We start from the raw sequence: 14,670 nt of genomic DNA, 5'->3' as shown, positions 1-14,670 counted from the left end.
CACGCACATTTTGAAGCTTATTGTTCTAAACATCCCCGGCACATTTTGACATCTAACCGCTGTTGACCCAAGAATACCCTCTGTGTTTGTGTATGTTCTGCATAATTCATAGTTTGTATTCTGTGCAAAGCCTGTCATGAATTGCACACCCTGTGAAGGATTGCCACAGACTTGCGCTATTGAATGTGGCTAATCCTCTGTGGATGGATATGTAAATAGAAATGCCTGTGTTGCTCCTGATTGTTGAGGATAAACCGATGTGCATTTTGTTTGTTGTGCGTGATGGTGTGGGAGAGAAGGGAGACAAAACCATAAGCATAAAGATCTGTCCCATTCTTCAAGTATACATAATCCCCTAAGTGAACACACTCCACACACATTGCACACATAAAGACAGCAGTGTTAGTCCAGTATATGAACCTACAGCACGCTGCACCATCAATACTGTTTCAATCATTCTTTGCCGTGTATTTGCGTCACTCTTTTTCGCCTCGTGCTACGCGTCTGCGTGATAGAGTGTTAGCAAATGTTACACGTCGATTGGCACGTCAGAGTATCGTGAGATGTGGAGAGTCCGCCAAAACAACGCACCGTCCGTACAGCTCTAGCTCCAGCCGAAGGAATTCCTTTCTTTTTTAAAAAAAAAAAGGAATTTGGGGTTATTTTATGCCTTCTCTGTCTCCCTCCCACTTTCCTTGATTTTCCTTGACAAGACAGAACCACGCTGTATGGCTTCACTTTGTCATATAAGCCAAACGGACAGATGAGTTTCAGCCCAGTTGAGAAGTGGCCTCGATCCAACGAGACGTCTTGCTCACCTTATTGTCGCTCCCTTGGGATCAAACTCCTTCAAACCGTCGGCAACCCTCTGTCCTTACACAAAGTATTCATCTTCTATGCGTTTCGCTTGCATCCGTCAGCTCGCTCAAAGCTTCAGCTCGTCTGATGAAAGTCCGCCAGCTCGGAGGAATGTTACGTTCTGCAATGCAAATGTCCCCATGTGCCAAATGTTCCCTTCAGATGCCTCTCACGTACCTGAAGCTGCAGTTACCGACTTCTTATGTGAAGCCAAGCTCAAAATGAAAAAGTGTGACATGATTCATTGTTGTCATTTCCATGGGGACCATGAAATATCTTTAGTACATGCATCCATTTAATATATATATATATATATATATATATATATATATATATATATATATATATATATATATATATATATATATATATATATATAATATATACACAATCAAAAATCTATGGTCTTTATATATATATATATATATATATATATATATATATATATATATATATATATATATATATATGCTTTTTACATACACATGTTATATACAGATATAAAATGTATATGTAAAAAGTGAGAAATATTCATGATACAAAGTGATATTAAAAAATGAAAAGACATGACTAAAATAATCTTTTTTGTCCTTTTCTCCAACATCTGTTGCTGTAGAAAAAGTGAAATGCAATTGAAAAGCGGTTGAGTCATCAAACGTTTCGTCCGTTGATATCAGGGAGCTGTCATTTGCTGGCACTTCTTACTGGGAGCCACCAGTGAATACGCTCATCTAGTGACACGCTAAACGCGTATTTTGACATGGAAAAGCATTCATGCAATTACTAAAATATGACTTTTAAACGATGACAATTAAAAATATGCAGCGTTGCGAATAAGATGTCCAGGTCTTTGTTAACACACCAAGTGCATTCCTGACTCAGGGGATCCCATTAAGAAGATTGTAGGGAGGGGATCCCAAAAGCCCAGATCTATAATTCTGCTGCTTTGCGTCAGTACTTTACAGTGATTTCAGGTCTTGAGAGTGATTTCAGGTCTTTAGAGTGATTTGAGGTCTTGAGAGTGATTTCAGGTCTTTAGAGTGATTTGAGGTCTTGAGAGTGATTTCAGGTCTTGAGAGTGATTTCAGGTCTTGAGAGTGATTTCAGGTCTTTAGGGCTCTGTGAGTGATATGCTCAGAGGAACGCGACTGAATGTGTCACACTTGTCAATTAAGGCCAAGCAGAGAGGAGAAAAAAAACAAAGTTTGCGGCCATTTCAGAAACAGCTCTAAGAGCAGAGCAGAGTCGATTAAAGGGAGATCCAGCCTCACAGCTGCAACTTGGGGAATTATTTGATACGTACACAATCCTACATGTTGACCAAGCATTAGGGATTTTCTGAAAATCCTGACCACATTACTGAGCACTAACTAATCAGCTAAATGGACTTCACACTGACTCTCCATCTGCACCGACATCCCAGACCCTTCATTATATCCGTGCAAAGCCCGACGAGATGAAGGTCAGTGTACACAATCCTATGTAATGTTAGATTTTACATTCATTCTGCAGCTTAGTGAACCGAGTAGCACCGGACCAGTCTGAGTGTAGAAGATGGCATGACTTGCAAAACCTGGACTTCATCAAATATTTAAAGCCGCGTCTCCACTGAAGTGTTTTTCTGATTGTTTAATGTCTGAGCTTCACTGGACGGTATGATGTTTGAGCTTGTGTGACACTAGAAGGATGTTTTCACAATCAGTTGCTGAATGTTCATTATGAATTTTTGGGCAATTCTTTTGAGTGTAGAGACAATCAAAGTCCAGCATGTAGCAAACACAAATGTGATTTGTAAACTTGAATCATCTTGTTAGAAATGAATGAAATTGGCACACGTTATTCTGGATTTCTGAAAGAGGGAGAAGGAGGAGAAAAAGATGTAATTAATAAAGATTTTATTGGCGTGTTTGAGGTCACTTTTTTATGGATAAAACATATTTGATATGCATCCTTATTTAAGTGGGGGATCTCTAAAGCTCGGTGTAAGTTACCAAGTGAGTGCAATGTAGCTTATCATATTTACTATTTCGTGGAATTGGACATTTCCAGGACAGGTTACAATGTTTGTTTTATATTTCTCACTATGAAAAAAAGAGAACTGGCAGTCATTCATTTTACTTCCCAGGCAACTTGCGAAACGTTCCCAGAATAAAATGAATGGAGAGAAATTGTGGGCGGGGATGGTGAAAAAACTCTATTTACGTAGTTCGGTGGTGTTTCTTGTATTTACACTGACGGTCCTCCAGGCATTACAGGGGTTTCAGTCACAGACAATCATATTTAGACCAGAGCTTGAAGTTGACCTCCTGTTGTCGTCCCTGATCCCCAACCTGCTAGCAGTCATACAGTAATGTATGTGTTTCATTCCCAGCTCTCTGTGCAGTCTGCATGCACAGAGGGTAGTTGGAGAGCAGCAGGGCTTTGCAGACCCGTAAGCCATGGGCTGATCCCTGACATATACCGACAGGGTCTCCCAGCCATCTGGCCAGATGAGACAGTTGGATAGGCACATTCTCTCTCTTTGACTCTCGGTCGTGACTCAACATGACTCCACACACACACACACTCACACACGCACACGACACATTTTACACTTGCTCTGAGGGGTTTCTGTGATCTCATGGGTAGCCGGAGAGCTCTGGTGGTCACAGATAGTGACCTAGCCGCCGGCTACGCAGCTTCCCTCAAAGCCGTACATTTAGATTCCAAATCCAAGTTCTCAGATTCTGCCTGCAGGTTTTATTCTGGACAGAAGGTCAGACAGCCAAGAAAGACTGAACGAACTGGGGATAATTGTGAGAGAAGGAATATATGAGATTGTAAACGGTTTGAAATCATTGGAAGATAGAACTGGAAAAAAAAAAGTCAACAATGAGCTTTCATTGTAGCTTTGTGACAGACACTACACATTTAGATATTTATGTTTTTAGCCTGAAACTACGTCAATCTGGAGTTGTAAATGTCCCATTAAATGTGTTTGATCGTCACAGTGTTCATGGTCAAAGCTCAGTGTCCGGTGATTAAAGGTTAATCCACAGCGTCCAGCCGATCACAGTTGAGAATTCTCAGTGTGCATGAAGAACATATTCCTAATAGCATGCAATTTATGGTGCCTTTTCTTTAAAACAGTCCAAAATGTATAAATAACACACCCTTATTTTAATACATCCTATCTAGAATGCACATAATTCATGTAACTACATCACTCCCCAGTGAAACCCTTCCCTGATAAAAGATCAATCAATAGATAATTGCGCCTCGACACCGACACATACTGAATACTTTATGCAGCAGAAAGGTGATAAACTTGCTCTGCCTTCATATCAATGTCACACTCTCTCCCAGCTCATAAGTATCTAATAACAAAAAAAATGGAAGCACTGACTGAGGCCACCATCCATCTTCTTCAAGGCAAGTCTTTTCCTCGGCATTCTTATGATAATATCACCCATATTGCCTCCCACACATGCAGATAACTTGCCTCCATGGCGGCGCCTCGCCCTGTGTGTGGGGCTAGAACACAACTTGTGTAACATTTATTTGAAATTCAACCGAGACAGCTACCTTAGAGCTCTGGGACAATCCGTAGATCCCTCACCGATACAGATTCTGGAAAGAGAGGAGAGGAAAAGAAAAGTCAGGAATACACAAAAAATATATAAATACACTTACGGCATGTTGCTGCTTGCAGATGTAAACACAAGCATGTACTCCACACACACACACACACACAGCTTCCTCCGATACTTCTGCGTGTATTGCTGCTGACAGACGAGCACCCGGCTGACACAAATCACCAGGCTGTAGAGGTTTTATCTTGCAATCTTGTATCTGGTCCTCCATCCCTCCACCCGTCTGTCACCTTGAGAGGTGATGTGAGAACTCTACAAGGTGCCAAGAGTGACTGGAAAGTATTGCACTAATCACTTGTTTTTTCTTCAAAACTGCAACAAAAGACTCTCAGCAGACTATTCCCGAGAAGAAAAGGCCGTAGTGCTGCTTTCTTATCGCGTGAGTTGGGAGGGAAAATGTATGCATAGTTCTACTTTGGCGAAATGTGTTTTGTAAACAGTAATGGTGGGGGAAATTGTTCAGGAGGGAGGAGAGCAAGAGAAGGAACGACAGAGACACAGACATGAGTTCAGTAAAGTATTGTAAGTGGCGACAAGAAGGAGGGAGGAGAAGCTGCTGGACGCTGCTTGGTGTAATTGGTGTTAAATAGGGTCAGGCTGGCAGGAGGGAGTCTCATTTGGCTGCACGGTGACCAAAGTGAATTCGAAAATCAAAGCAGGTGAGACAAAAAAGAATCAGGGTTTAATATTATTTAATGTTATTTTCTTCTTCTTTCCCCTCCTTATGTGGGAAACTATTACTGCAACCGACATGAAAGCATGAAGGGGCGGTGCAGGAGCAGTGTGGCGCTGTGACAGGGGTCAGGGGTCCGGGGTCAGGGGTCAGTAGGCACGAGCACATGGGGGAAGTTGCCCTCAGGGCTCTGCTGGATATCTCCTGAGGTTTTGGCAGCAAGCCACTTCGTTAGGTTTTAAAAAAGAAAGGATGTTCGTTTAGTAAATGATGGTCCTATTCAGAGTAAAATAGACTTTGAAACAGTGTGCGCTACCTTGTGATTGGCAGGCTACTGTCACGGCACAGTCTACTCTGTGAGCATTCGTCTTACAACTTTAACCCTCCCTTCGTGTGTGTTCACTTCATGAAAGTCATTTGTAACATTAAAATGTCTTAAAATGTCTCACTTAGCATCACGTTACCCTGAGCTCTGCCTTCTTAACTGTGAATGGGCCACAGCTGTTGTAGCTGTGTTTGCCCACCCACCCCCTCTCCGATCCCATCCTTCTAATACAACCCTCCACTGTGCAGGTCTGAAAGCTCATGAAAGACCAATAAAACTGTCGAGTCAGCACCAATTGAGTTCACGTAGGCAAGCAGTTCAGCTTCCTCACCTCTCAAGCGCACACGCACACTCCTGAAGGCGTTCGCTGTCGCCTAATCACACTCTACTTCAGATAAAGTGCCTTTTATTGTCAAGGACACTCATTCATAAAGTGTGTGTGTGTGTGTGTGTGTGTGTGTGTGTGTGTGTGTGTGTGTGTGTGTGTGTGTGTGTGTGTGTGTCCATATTTGAGAGTGTGTGTGTTCTTGTGTTATGGCTTCTCACATCACAAACCTGCAATTGCCGTACATTTGAAATTCTAAGCTTCTCCCCGGACGGGAAATTGCATTTTACATCTTGGTGACCATGGCAACCAAAGCCCGTAATGCCTGTCAGTCAGGTTTATTTTACACTTTCTCCAAAGCGTAAAAGTGCAATCAGGGAAGAAGAAAAAAAAAATCATACATGGTGGAATAGCTCGGAAGAAACGGCGTCGTTAGAGCGACTGACTGGAAGCAGACGAGCTTCAACTTCAGTCTCTCGCTTTCTTTTTTTATTGACTTTCCACGGAGAGTGACTTATTAGAGTTTGAGTTGTTGTTATTGTGAAGAAAAAGCCTCCTCTCCATCTCTCGGTGTTCCAACGTAATTGCCTTTGTGCCACTGAGCCCATTTTTTTTAGCAACACTGATTACCAACCCACGATAAGGTGCTTTGATAAAAAGGCATGTTTGAGTGATACACAGGTGCGTCACAGGTGCACTGAGTGCGCTGACTCGTAAGGTCACCTTTTTAGAGCGAGGGCCCTTTTATTCCACCCCTCTTCGCCCACTCGGTATCGTCTATCCCGGGCCGCCTGAAATGTGAAAACGAACACCGTTGGACCCCTCCTCGCTCTGGGGTGAGAAAGAGGAGATGCAGATAGCGGCAGTTGATTTCTGCTTCCTTGACTTGTGAAACAATAAGACATGTTAGTTTCTTCTGTAAAGTTGAGGGGGAAGGAGGAGCGAACAGTGCACCTCGAGGTCCAATCCACAGTGACGTAAGGGAGGAGGGGCGGAGCAGGACGGGACACATTGAGTGGCAGCTTTGAGGTAAATGTGTGAGGTTTAGCTGAATCTGTGAATCGGTGCATGTGTGTGTGTGAGAGAGAGAGAGAGAGAGAGAGAGAGAGAGAGAGAGAGAGAGAGAAAGCAAGCGTGTGCATGTGGAGAGATCCTCTCCGACTGCTAGACGAGCGAGCAGATAGACAGGCAGACACAAAGAGGCTTCCAGCAGTTCCTGACTCAGATCTGAAGGCTCGGTTGGCAGGGATTCACCTCTCCTGGTTGTGTGTGTGTGTGTGTGTGTGTGTGTGTGTGTGTGTGTGTGCCTGCCTGCAGGATATGAGCAAGACTCTCATCCAGCTTGTCCACATAGACTTTGGTCTGTCCTAGAAAGGAATGCAGACGCTGAGATGAGTTTCAATCCGCAGGAGACGAAAATCCAATGAAAGCTGAGGAGATGGGCGGAGAGAGGAGCAGAACTGACTCAAATCAAAGTTTAGCATACTAAACATTACAACACATCACATAATGATATTTTTTCGAAGTACAATATTGTTTTTAACATCATCCCATTTCTGATAAGTCAGTCAGCCCCCATTGTATGAACTCGTTTTCATCATTTGCATCTTCTTCTTCTCCACTTTAACAGATCTTGTTTTCAGTTCAGGGCGGATAGAAATGTAGAAATGTTCATTCTTATCATGTCTCCTCTTGTTACTCTTATCTAAAGTTTTGAAATGAAAGACTGAAAATGATCCTGCTGATGTTGTGTTTAATGTTTTCTCAACCGCTATCTTTCAGGCAGACTCGGGAGCAGGAAACCCCTCCAGATTTCTTCTACTTCTCCGACTTTGAGAGGCACAACGCTGAGATTGCTGCTTTCCACTTGGACAGGTGAGTTTTATCATCTTTTTTTTCCCCTCTTTTTTTTCTTTTCTCGCAAAACCCTGTAGTGTTGACATTTCTGTCTTCTGTCCAAGCGCATTTTCAAAACATCCGTCACGGTCTGTTCCTGAAAGAATGACGAAGCTCGCACATGTCCGTTCACACAAACAACAGCACTGTTTATAAACTGGCGGTGTGCTTTCATGGACTTAAAGTGTGAACGTCTGAATGGGAACATGAAGGATTTGATAACACACCGAGCACTGGGATCATCTCCTTTACTTGCTGCTGAGTATATTGATTCCCACGTGATCCTTTAATTCTCCAGACTTCAGCTGACAAGGTAAAAAAACATTTTAACAAAAAAACTCAGCAGAGAGAAGAGTCAAACGTGATCGTGATTTGGGATTGTGGGGGAGGATGATTAATGATGCGCGGGTCGTCTCGAGGTCTGCTGAGGCCGATATAATTACCTCATACATAATCACAGATCCACACTCTCGCTCTCTGCTAGATGAGGTCAGCGGCATGTGTTTGCGTGGGCGGGAAGATGGAGCCCAACAGGAAATGACAGACGCACTATTACCACTAGGACATGGTTTTAGAGCGGGGGTGGGCGGGGCTGTTTTTAGATTGCGTGCGCCGGGCCTGGTTGCCTATGAATAAAAGACAAGTCGCCTGACCGCCGAAGCCTCCTGATGCCAGTCTGAGCCGATAGTATGGCTTCTTGTTGAACCAGGAATGAAGAGAAGGAGGCTACAACTTTAGTGAATTAGATTGTTTTCATATATCCTGACGATTTAAGGTAAAAGGCGCCATCACTACTTCCCAGTAAATACTTCAGTTTCACCATCTGCTCTTCGCCACACTGTATTTATCATCCTTGTGAACTCATTGTGACTCATAGGTGTATATTAGGCAGAGTGCACACAAATAGAAGCTTGAGTGTGCTCTCACGGGCAAATACACACACACACACACACACACACACACACACACACACTCACACACACACAGGTGCTCCTTTGTCGCCATGGCCCGACATGACGGTGCAGTTTGCAGCTCCTGAATGCGTTCCTCTGTAGGCTAAAGTTTCGCCAACTCGGTTCCATTCAGCCGCTCTGTCTGTCTGTGTGTGTGTGTGTGTGTGTGTGTGTGTGCATGCTCCCAGGAGGCTTAGCTTCGGTCTCGAGCCAGTCCGGGTCATTTGGACAGCAAACATACAGTGAGGCAGGCTAAAGAGCAGCTGAATCGGTGTCGTGTTCAGACATACGAGGGTAACAAAAGAATGGGAGAGAGAGCGAGACGGAGACAGAAAGGAAGCACAAGAGTCTGAGGCCATTAAGTGTAGACTTCACACAAGCATCTCCATATAGATTCGAGAGTCAAAGTGTCTTTGACTGTGGATGAGTGTGTGTTGGTGGGACAGGTGGGAGGTAGACACCGTTTGTTTAGCTTGTTTTGACGTGGATTCTGGACGATGAATGCTGCTGTAAAGATAATGAATTAGTAAAGATCTTGTGTGGAGGTCTGGATTGATTCTTCTGTAAAGAGAAAGTAACCTGATGGCTCACTTTTTTTCTTTGAGCTTTCTTTATTTAAAGAATAATGGACGTATGTGGCGCGCGAGTGTTGTTGTGTCGGCATGCATATGATGTGCATTTATAGATAGGTAATGCACGCAGGAAAGGTGCATAAATCTAGACCAGAGCACTGGGTCAGAGCAGCTCTCACAGCCCTCCTGGCTGGCTCTGCACCACCTGAGCTGAGGGCTGAAGCTCTTTTGTAGCTGCATCTGTTCGGGGCTTTGTGTTCAAAGCATTGTGTAGTAACAGTAAGAAATGTAGATCTGACTTTCCAGTCTTCAATGGTGGGAATGTTGTTATCGTTAGCAGCCATCCAATTTGCTTCATTTTAGATGTAAAGTACATTTAAACATTACCTTTCTGTTCATGTCTCCCTCTTTTTTTAGGATCCTTGACTTCCGACGAGTGCCTCCCGTGGCAGGGCGACTTGTCAACATGACGAGGGAGATCAGGGATGTGACGCGTGACAAGAAGCTGTGGAGGACCTTCTTCATCTCACCAGGTAGAAACTCTGCCGCGCTGGTTGGCTGCATCACTCATACTCAAGAGCCCAACAACTCTGGCTTCAATTGTAAAACACTGCAGCTGGTTTAATGAACTGGATTATTTACTCAGTGGGTTATGTTTCTGTAGTTGAGGGTATTCTGAGGTTTCTATGTCCTAGTCCGCTCTTCAAGGCAGTACAAATGGTGAGAACGTGGGGCTGCTTGTGTGGTGATCAAGAAAGTCGCCACCGGGTGGCGCTGTGAATCAGTTTATACACAAATCTCTACATCAGTGGTTTGGGGGGGGGGGGGGGGTACGTGTCCCCAGGGGGTATGTGAGACCGAAAATATGTAGATATATTCAAAATTAGCATGAATTCAAACATCATTTTAAAAAACGTATTCAATAAATATACTATAAAATATAAGTGTAAGTTCATAAACTGAGTTTTATATATTCTATATTAAATCAGACACTGATAACACAGCGCTGTGTATTACATCGCTTTTTCAACCAAAAATGCTTTTCGCTGGTTCGGTGGAACTTGGTATCACTGAAAAAAAGGTTGAGAATCACTGCTCTACATAATTTAGCCTTACAGGGGTTTTAATAGAAAATATATACACATCCATAAACAACCATCTATTAAAAATAAAAAATAAATGAGACAAAATAGAATATTTGTTATTCTATTTTGTTGCTTTTTGTTGACGTCTTTGACACAGTTTCTAAATCTGTGAGTTTGTTTTTTCTCTCCTCAGCCAACAACATCTGCTTCTACGGCGAGTGCTCGTACTACTGCTCCACCGAGCACGCTCTGTGCGGTAAACCGGACCAGATCGAAGGCTCGCTGGCGGCCTTCCTGCCGGACCTGACCCTGGCCAAACGCAAGACCTGGAGGAACCCCTGGAGGCGCTCCTACCACAAGCGCAAGAAAGCAGAGTAAAGAACCAACACACCCGTGCATCTGCCTACACACGTCTCGCCGAGCGAGTCCGGATTTCAACTCAGCCGACTGCTCTGACTGAATATGGATGCAATGATTTTTTTAAAAACACATTTGTATTTGTTCTCAGGTGGGAGGTGGACCAAGATTACTGCGACGAGGTTAAGCAGACTCCTCCGTACGACCGAGGCACTCGGCTGCTGGACGTCATGGACATGACCATCTTTGACTTCTTAATGGGTAAGAAGAAAATTGGGTATGACATCACATTAATCAATGGCATATTTATGCCTCTTTTTTCATCATATGTTAATGAAGTACGGTGTCCTCACATTTACTCCCCGCTTTGCTCTCTCCTTGTTCAGGCAACATGGATCGACATCATTATGAAACTTTTGAGAAATTTGGGAATGACACCTTCATTATTCACCTAGACAATGGAAGAGGGTAAAAACACTTTTTGTCTTGACATCTGCAAAACATCAAACATGTGACACTGCAAATTCCAAGCTATTAAGAGATTGATTCATTAAAATGTGCTGCATCTCCACACGTTGAATATGTCTCATGACGCTCAAGAAGCTTCAGCAGAATGAATGGAGCAATAGGATGAATTGAATAGCCTTGCATTGTGTTTGTGACGATCCATTGTTTGTCTCTTTCTTGTAGTTTTGGAAAACACTCCCATGATGAGCTGTCCATCCTGGTGCCCCTCAGCCAGTGCTGCAGGTCAGAGTTTAGTTTTTCGGGGGATTATTTACTGTACTTTTGGTTCTTTCTTCCTCCAGTCTTTCCTCAGATAATCCTTTAGCGGGTGCATTGCAATCATAGGATGTAACCCTTTTCTTTTTTTCACAACTCCTAGTTGCTTTAGCAGTACCCCAAGGACAGAGTCTACTTATTTTAGCACCTCTACTATATCTAGTGCATCAGCAGCTCGGCTGAGAAACTCGTGTGAATTCAGGATATATGTTGTAATTCATTAACCCTCACGTGGTCGTAAGGGTCAAAAATGACATGCCGCCACGCTTAACAGCCGAGGAACGCTGCTCATGGGCCTTTCACACGGAGAGCAGGTGAACATTGAACCAGACTGAACTTCGGGCGCAGCGCTTGGCGCTTAACCCCGCTGGCTTTTGCTAAATTGAAAAAGTTAAACATTGCGTGTGTTTATATTTCCCTGAAAGCTTTCCACCACCGGGGTACAAAGATTATCTTCGGGTCACTTTTGACCCCGCGGTTCTAAAATCATTTACACACCAACTTGTCCCCGTCCACGACCCTACGTGGCAAGAAAGATACGCTAATATATATCTTGTGATGTCATTATAGCAGGAATAAATATGACAATATTATAGTTGAGTTTAATTTAAAATAAGCTCTGTTTGATTCCTCGTTCCAGGGTGAGGAAATCGACGTACCTGCGTCTCCAGCTGCTGGCCAAAGAGGAGTACCAGCTGAGCTCCCTGATGGAGGAGTCCCTGCTGCGTGACCAACTGTCCCCGATCCTCATCCGCCGTCACCTTCAGGCCATGGACCGCAGGCTCCGGCTGGTGCTGCAGGTCCTGGCAGGCTGCGTAGAGAAAGAAGGTTACGGCAACGTTGTGGAGGAAGGTCTCGTCGGAAACACTGCCACCAACAGGAGCCCCGGCCACAGGTAGTGAGGCCGAGCCTCTCGGGTGACAGAAAACCACCATTGACGTGGGAACAATGGACCCGAGTCTGCGGCCGTTCGACCAATGGGATCGCACCAAAAGTCCCACTTCTGATATCAAGCTGAATTCAGTGAATTCCATGACTTGCCATCATTGCCTCTCTGGAAACTGCTTTTAAGTGTGTTTATGAAGAAGGAACTGACCACAGCTGCCATGAAAGACTGTGCTCACACAGAGGCTTTGTCTTCATCGGATACAGATGTATTTTTGTTGTCTGGGACAGAAAGGAACCGCTGCTAGGTTCTGATTTTATCCTGTTGGTTTTTTGAATATAGATGGAGGGTATCATTTTGTTTGATGTATTTTATGACATTAGTACATAACCAAATGAGAACGTTCTCTGACCGGGGCAGCATATGGCCAGATAAAAAGCTTTATTAGTTATTACGGTGGATGAAAAGGTTTTTATTTTCTCTTTATGAAATGAATAAAACATGTCAGGCCTGGGACAAAACCATCTACAACCCAGAGAATAAGAGTTTCAAAACAATGGACTCTCTTTACTTGCGGCATCAGCTTTTTTGTCTTGGAACAGACAGTTGAAAATGTTATCACATACTTCTAAACAGCATCAATCTTGAGTATGAGTATATTCGACACTGTCGTTCAAACAGTACATTACGTTCACTTTGCCTTATTCTGATTTGTACCTCTTTTTAAAATATGTTTTGAATCTCCCCTGCAAGTCCAGCTTGCGCAACATGCAGTACAACAGCACATCTAAAATAGTTTTTTCCAAACCAAAAATAATGCAAAGAGACCATGGTGCTGGTTCATTAAATGGCAATTTCATTCAAACTCATTACTATTCCCAAGTGAAGACCTGAAACATCTCCAGTTGTCTGGTATGACATTATTTTACAATGAATGCATTGCAAAATGTTAGAGTTTGTATGTTACAGTTGTTATGAGGTTTCATGTCCAAATGACTATTTATTGAATGGAAGCGGTTTTAATAAATTCTATGTCATGTTGCTTTATATTTTGGGAAGCCTTTTGGATGCTATTTCAATTCTCATTCCTTTAAATACTATTTTTATGTACACATGATGACAACAAAGCTATTTGATTTCTGACATCAGGTGATGCCATTCAGAGTCCTGTGCACTGGCTGACCAGGTACCTGTGCGATGACAGAATTACAGTACTTGAATGTTTTTTGGGGTTGGCAGTATGGACAGGATTTGAAGAGCAGCACATGGTGTGAAGCCTGAGTGGATTGACTCGAGTCAAAGAGGTGCTTTGAGGGTGATACAGGGGCTGAAAAAAAAAGCCTCTTTACACTATTAGGAGAACCTCGGGCACTGTCCTTTGATTTTCACATGCTCAGTGTACATACCATAATTACTTTGAAGAGCTAAAAAGCTGCACAGTGATTCGCTTCTTTTTTCTGCTATTGCATTGTTACTGTGAAGATCTGTTTACTAAATGATTAAAGTGTGCAATGAAAACAAAAGTGAGGAGAGATGTCTGATTGTGTCGGTGTCTGCAGGAGATGATTGTGTGTGAATGTGTCCTGTTTTTGGGGGGGTGAGGAACAAGTGAGGATCAACAATATTCTACAATACACACCTTTGTTTCAGCAGGCCGTATTGGACTTCTCACTTTTTGAAGTTCGAAAACTCGCCTTATATCTTTTTTTTAAGCTCAAAACCCCCCAAAGTACAGAAGACATTATAAAAATGAGAATGTGAGCGATGTCTTCAGACGCTCCCCCGCTGCTTCTTTTCACTCAACGTATTCATGAAAGTTTAATTTTGCTCAGCAGGAAGCGTGACCCTTGACCTTTTATGAACCTGCTTCATAGAGACACGTGGAGATGTGAAAGGCGAGAGAGGCTGGCGGAAAACAACAGAGACTACTGGTGTTTCATGTGAATTATGAGTTTCAGTCAGAGACTGGAGGGTCACAAAAAAACCAACAACACAAGGTCACTGCGGCCATTAGCTGCCGATGCTTACAGGGAATGTATTTGCCTGTTCAGTGTAACAAACAATTGACCCATCAGTCAAAGATTACACAGATGAAAATTAAATAAAAAATGTGTATATTACTTTTGTATTGCCACCTGTGTATCAGGATTTAATGAAGACGTCAAGCAACATACCAGACTGAATTTTCAGACACAGGGAGGCTCTCCTTGTTCCTCCCTGTGCTTCTCATGCTGCTCCTTTAGTGTTTTCTGAAGGTGGAGACTCATTACACGCACAACCATGTGTGTATAGAAGCGTTTCCAGCTGTGTACAGATGTTAGTGTT

The 14,670-nt window shown here is 43.2% G+C and overlaps 1 protein-coding gene across 1 annotated transcript in view; it reads left to right on the top strand.

Annotated features, from left to right (window-relative positions):
• fam20ca (FAM20C golgi associated secretory pathway kinase a) overlaps positions 1–13,868 on the top strand; it is a 33,155-nt gene extending 19,287 nt beyond the window's left edge. Inside the window, exons 4-10 of the mRNA XM_068579477.1 lie at positions 7,596–7,688; positions 9,652–9,767; positions 10,513–10,693; positions 10,828–10,937; positions 11,063–11,144; positions 11,367–11,426; positions 12,100–13,868. Coding sequence (XP_068435578.1) covers positions 7,596–7,688; positions 9,652–9,767; positions 10,513–10,693; positions 10,828–10,937; positions 11,063–11,144; positions 11,367–11,426; positions 12,100–12,358 — 901 coding nt within the window. The 3' untranslated portion in view covers positions 12,359–13,868. The remainder of the gene's footprint in view (positions 1–7,595; positions 7,689–9,651; positions 9,768–10,512; positions 10,694–10,827; positions 10,938–11,062; positions 11,145–11,366; positions 11,427–12,099) is intronic.
• Positions 13,869–14,670: the final 802 nt, after the last annotated feature.

This window comes from Clinocottus analis, unplaced genomic scaffold (genome assembly GCF_023055335.1).
Source record: "Clinocottus analis isolate CAN_PGR_092001 unplaced genomic scaffold, fCliAna1.0.p SCAF_16, whole genome shotgun sequence".
Taxonomy (NCBI): Eukaryota; Metazoa; Chordata; class Actinopteri; order Perciformes; family Cottidae; genus Clinocottus; species Clinocottus analis.
This window is presented reverse-complemented; position numbering and strand designations above follow the sequence as displayed.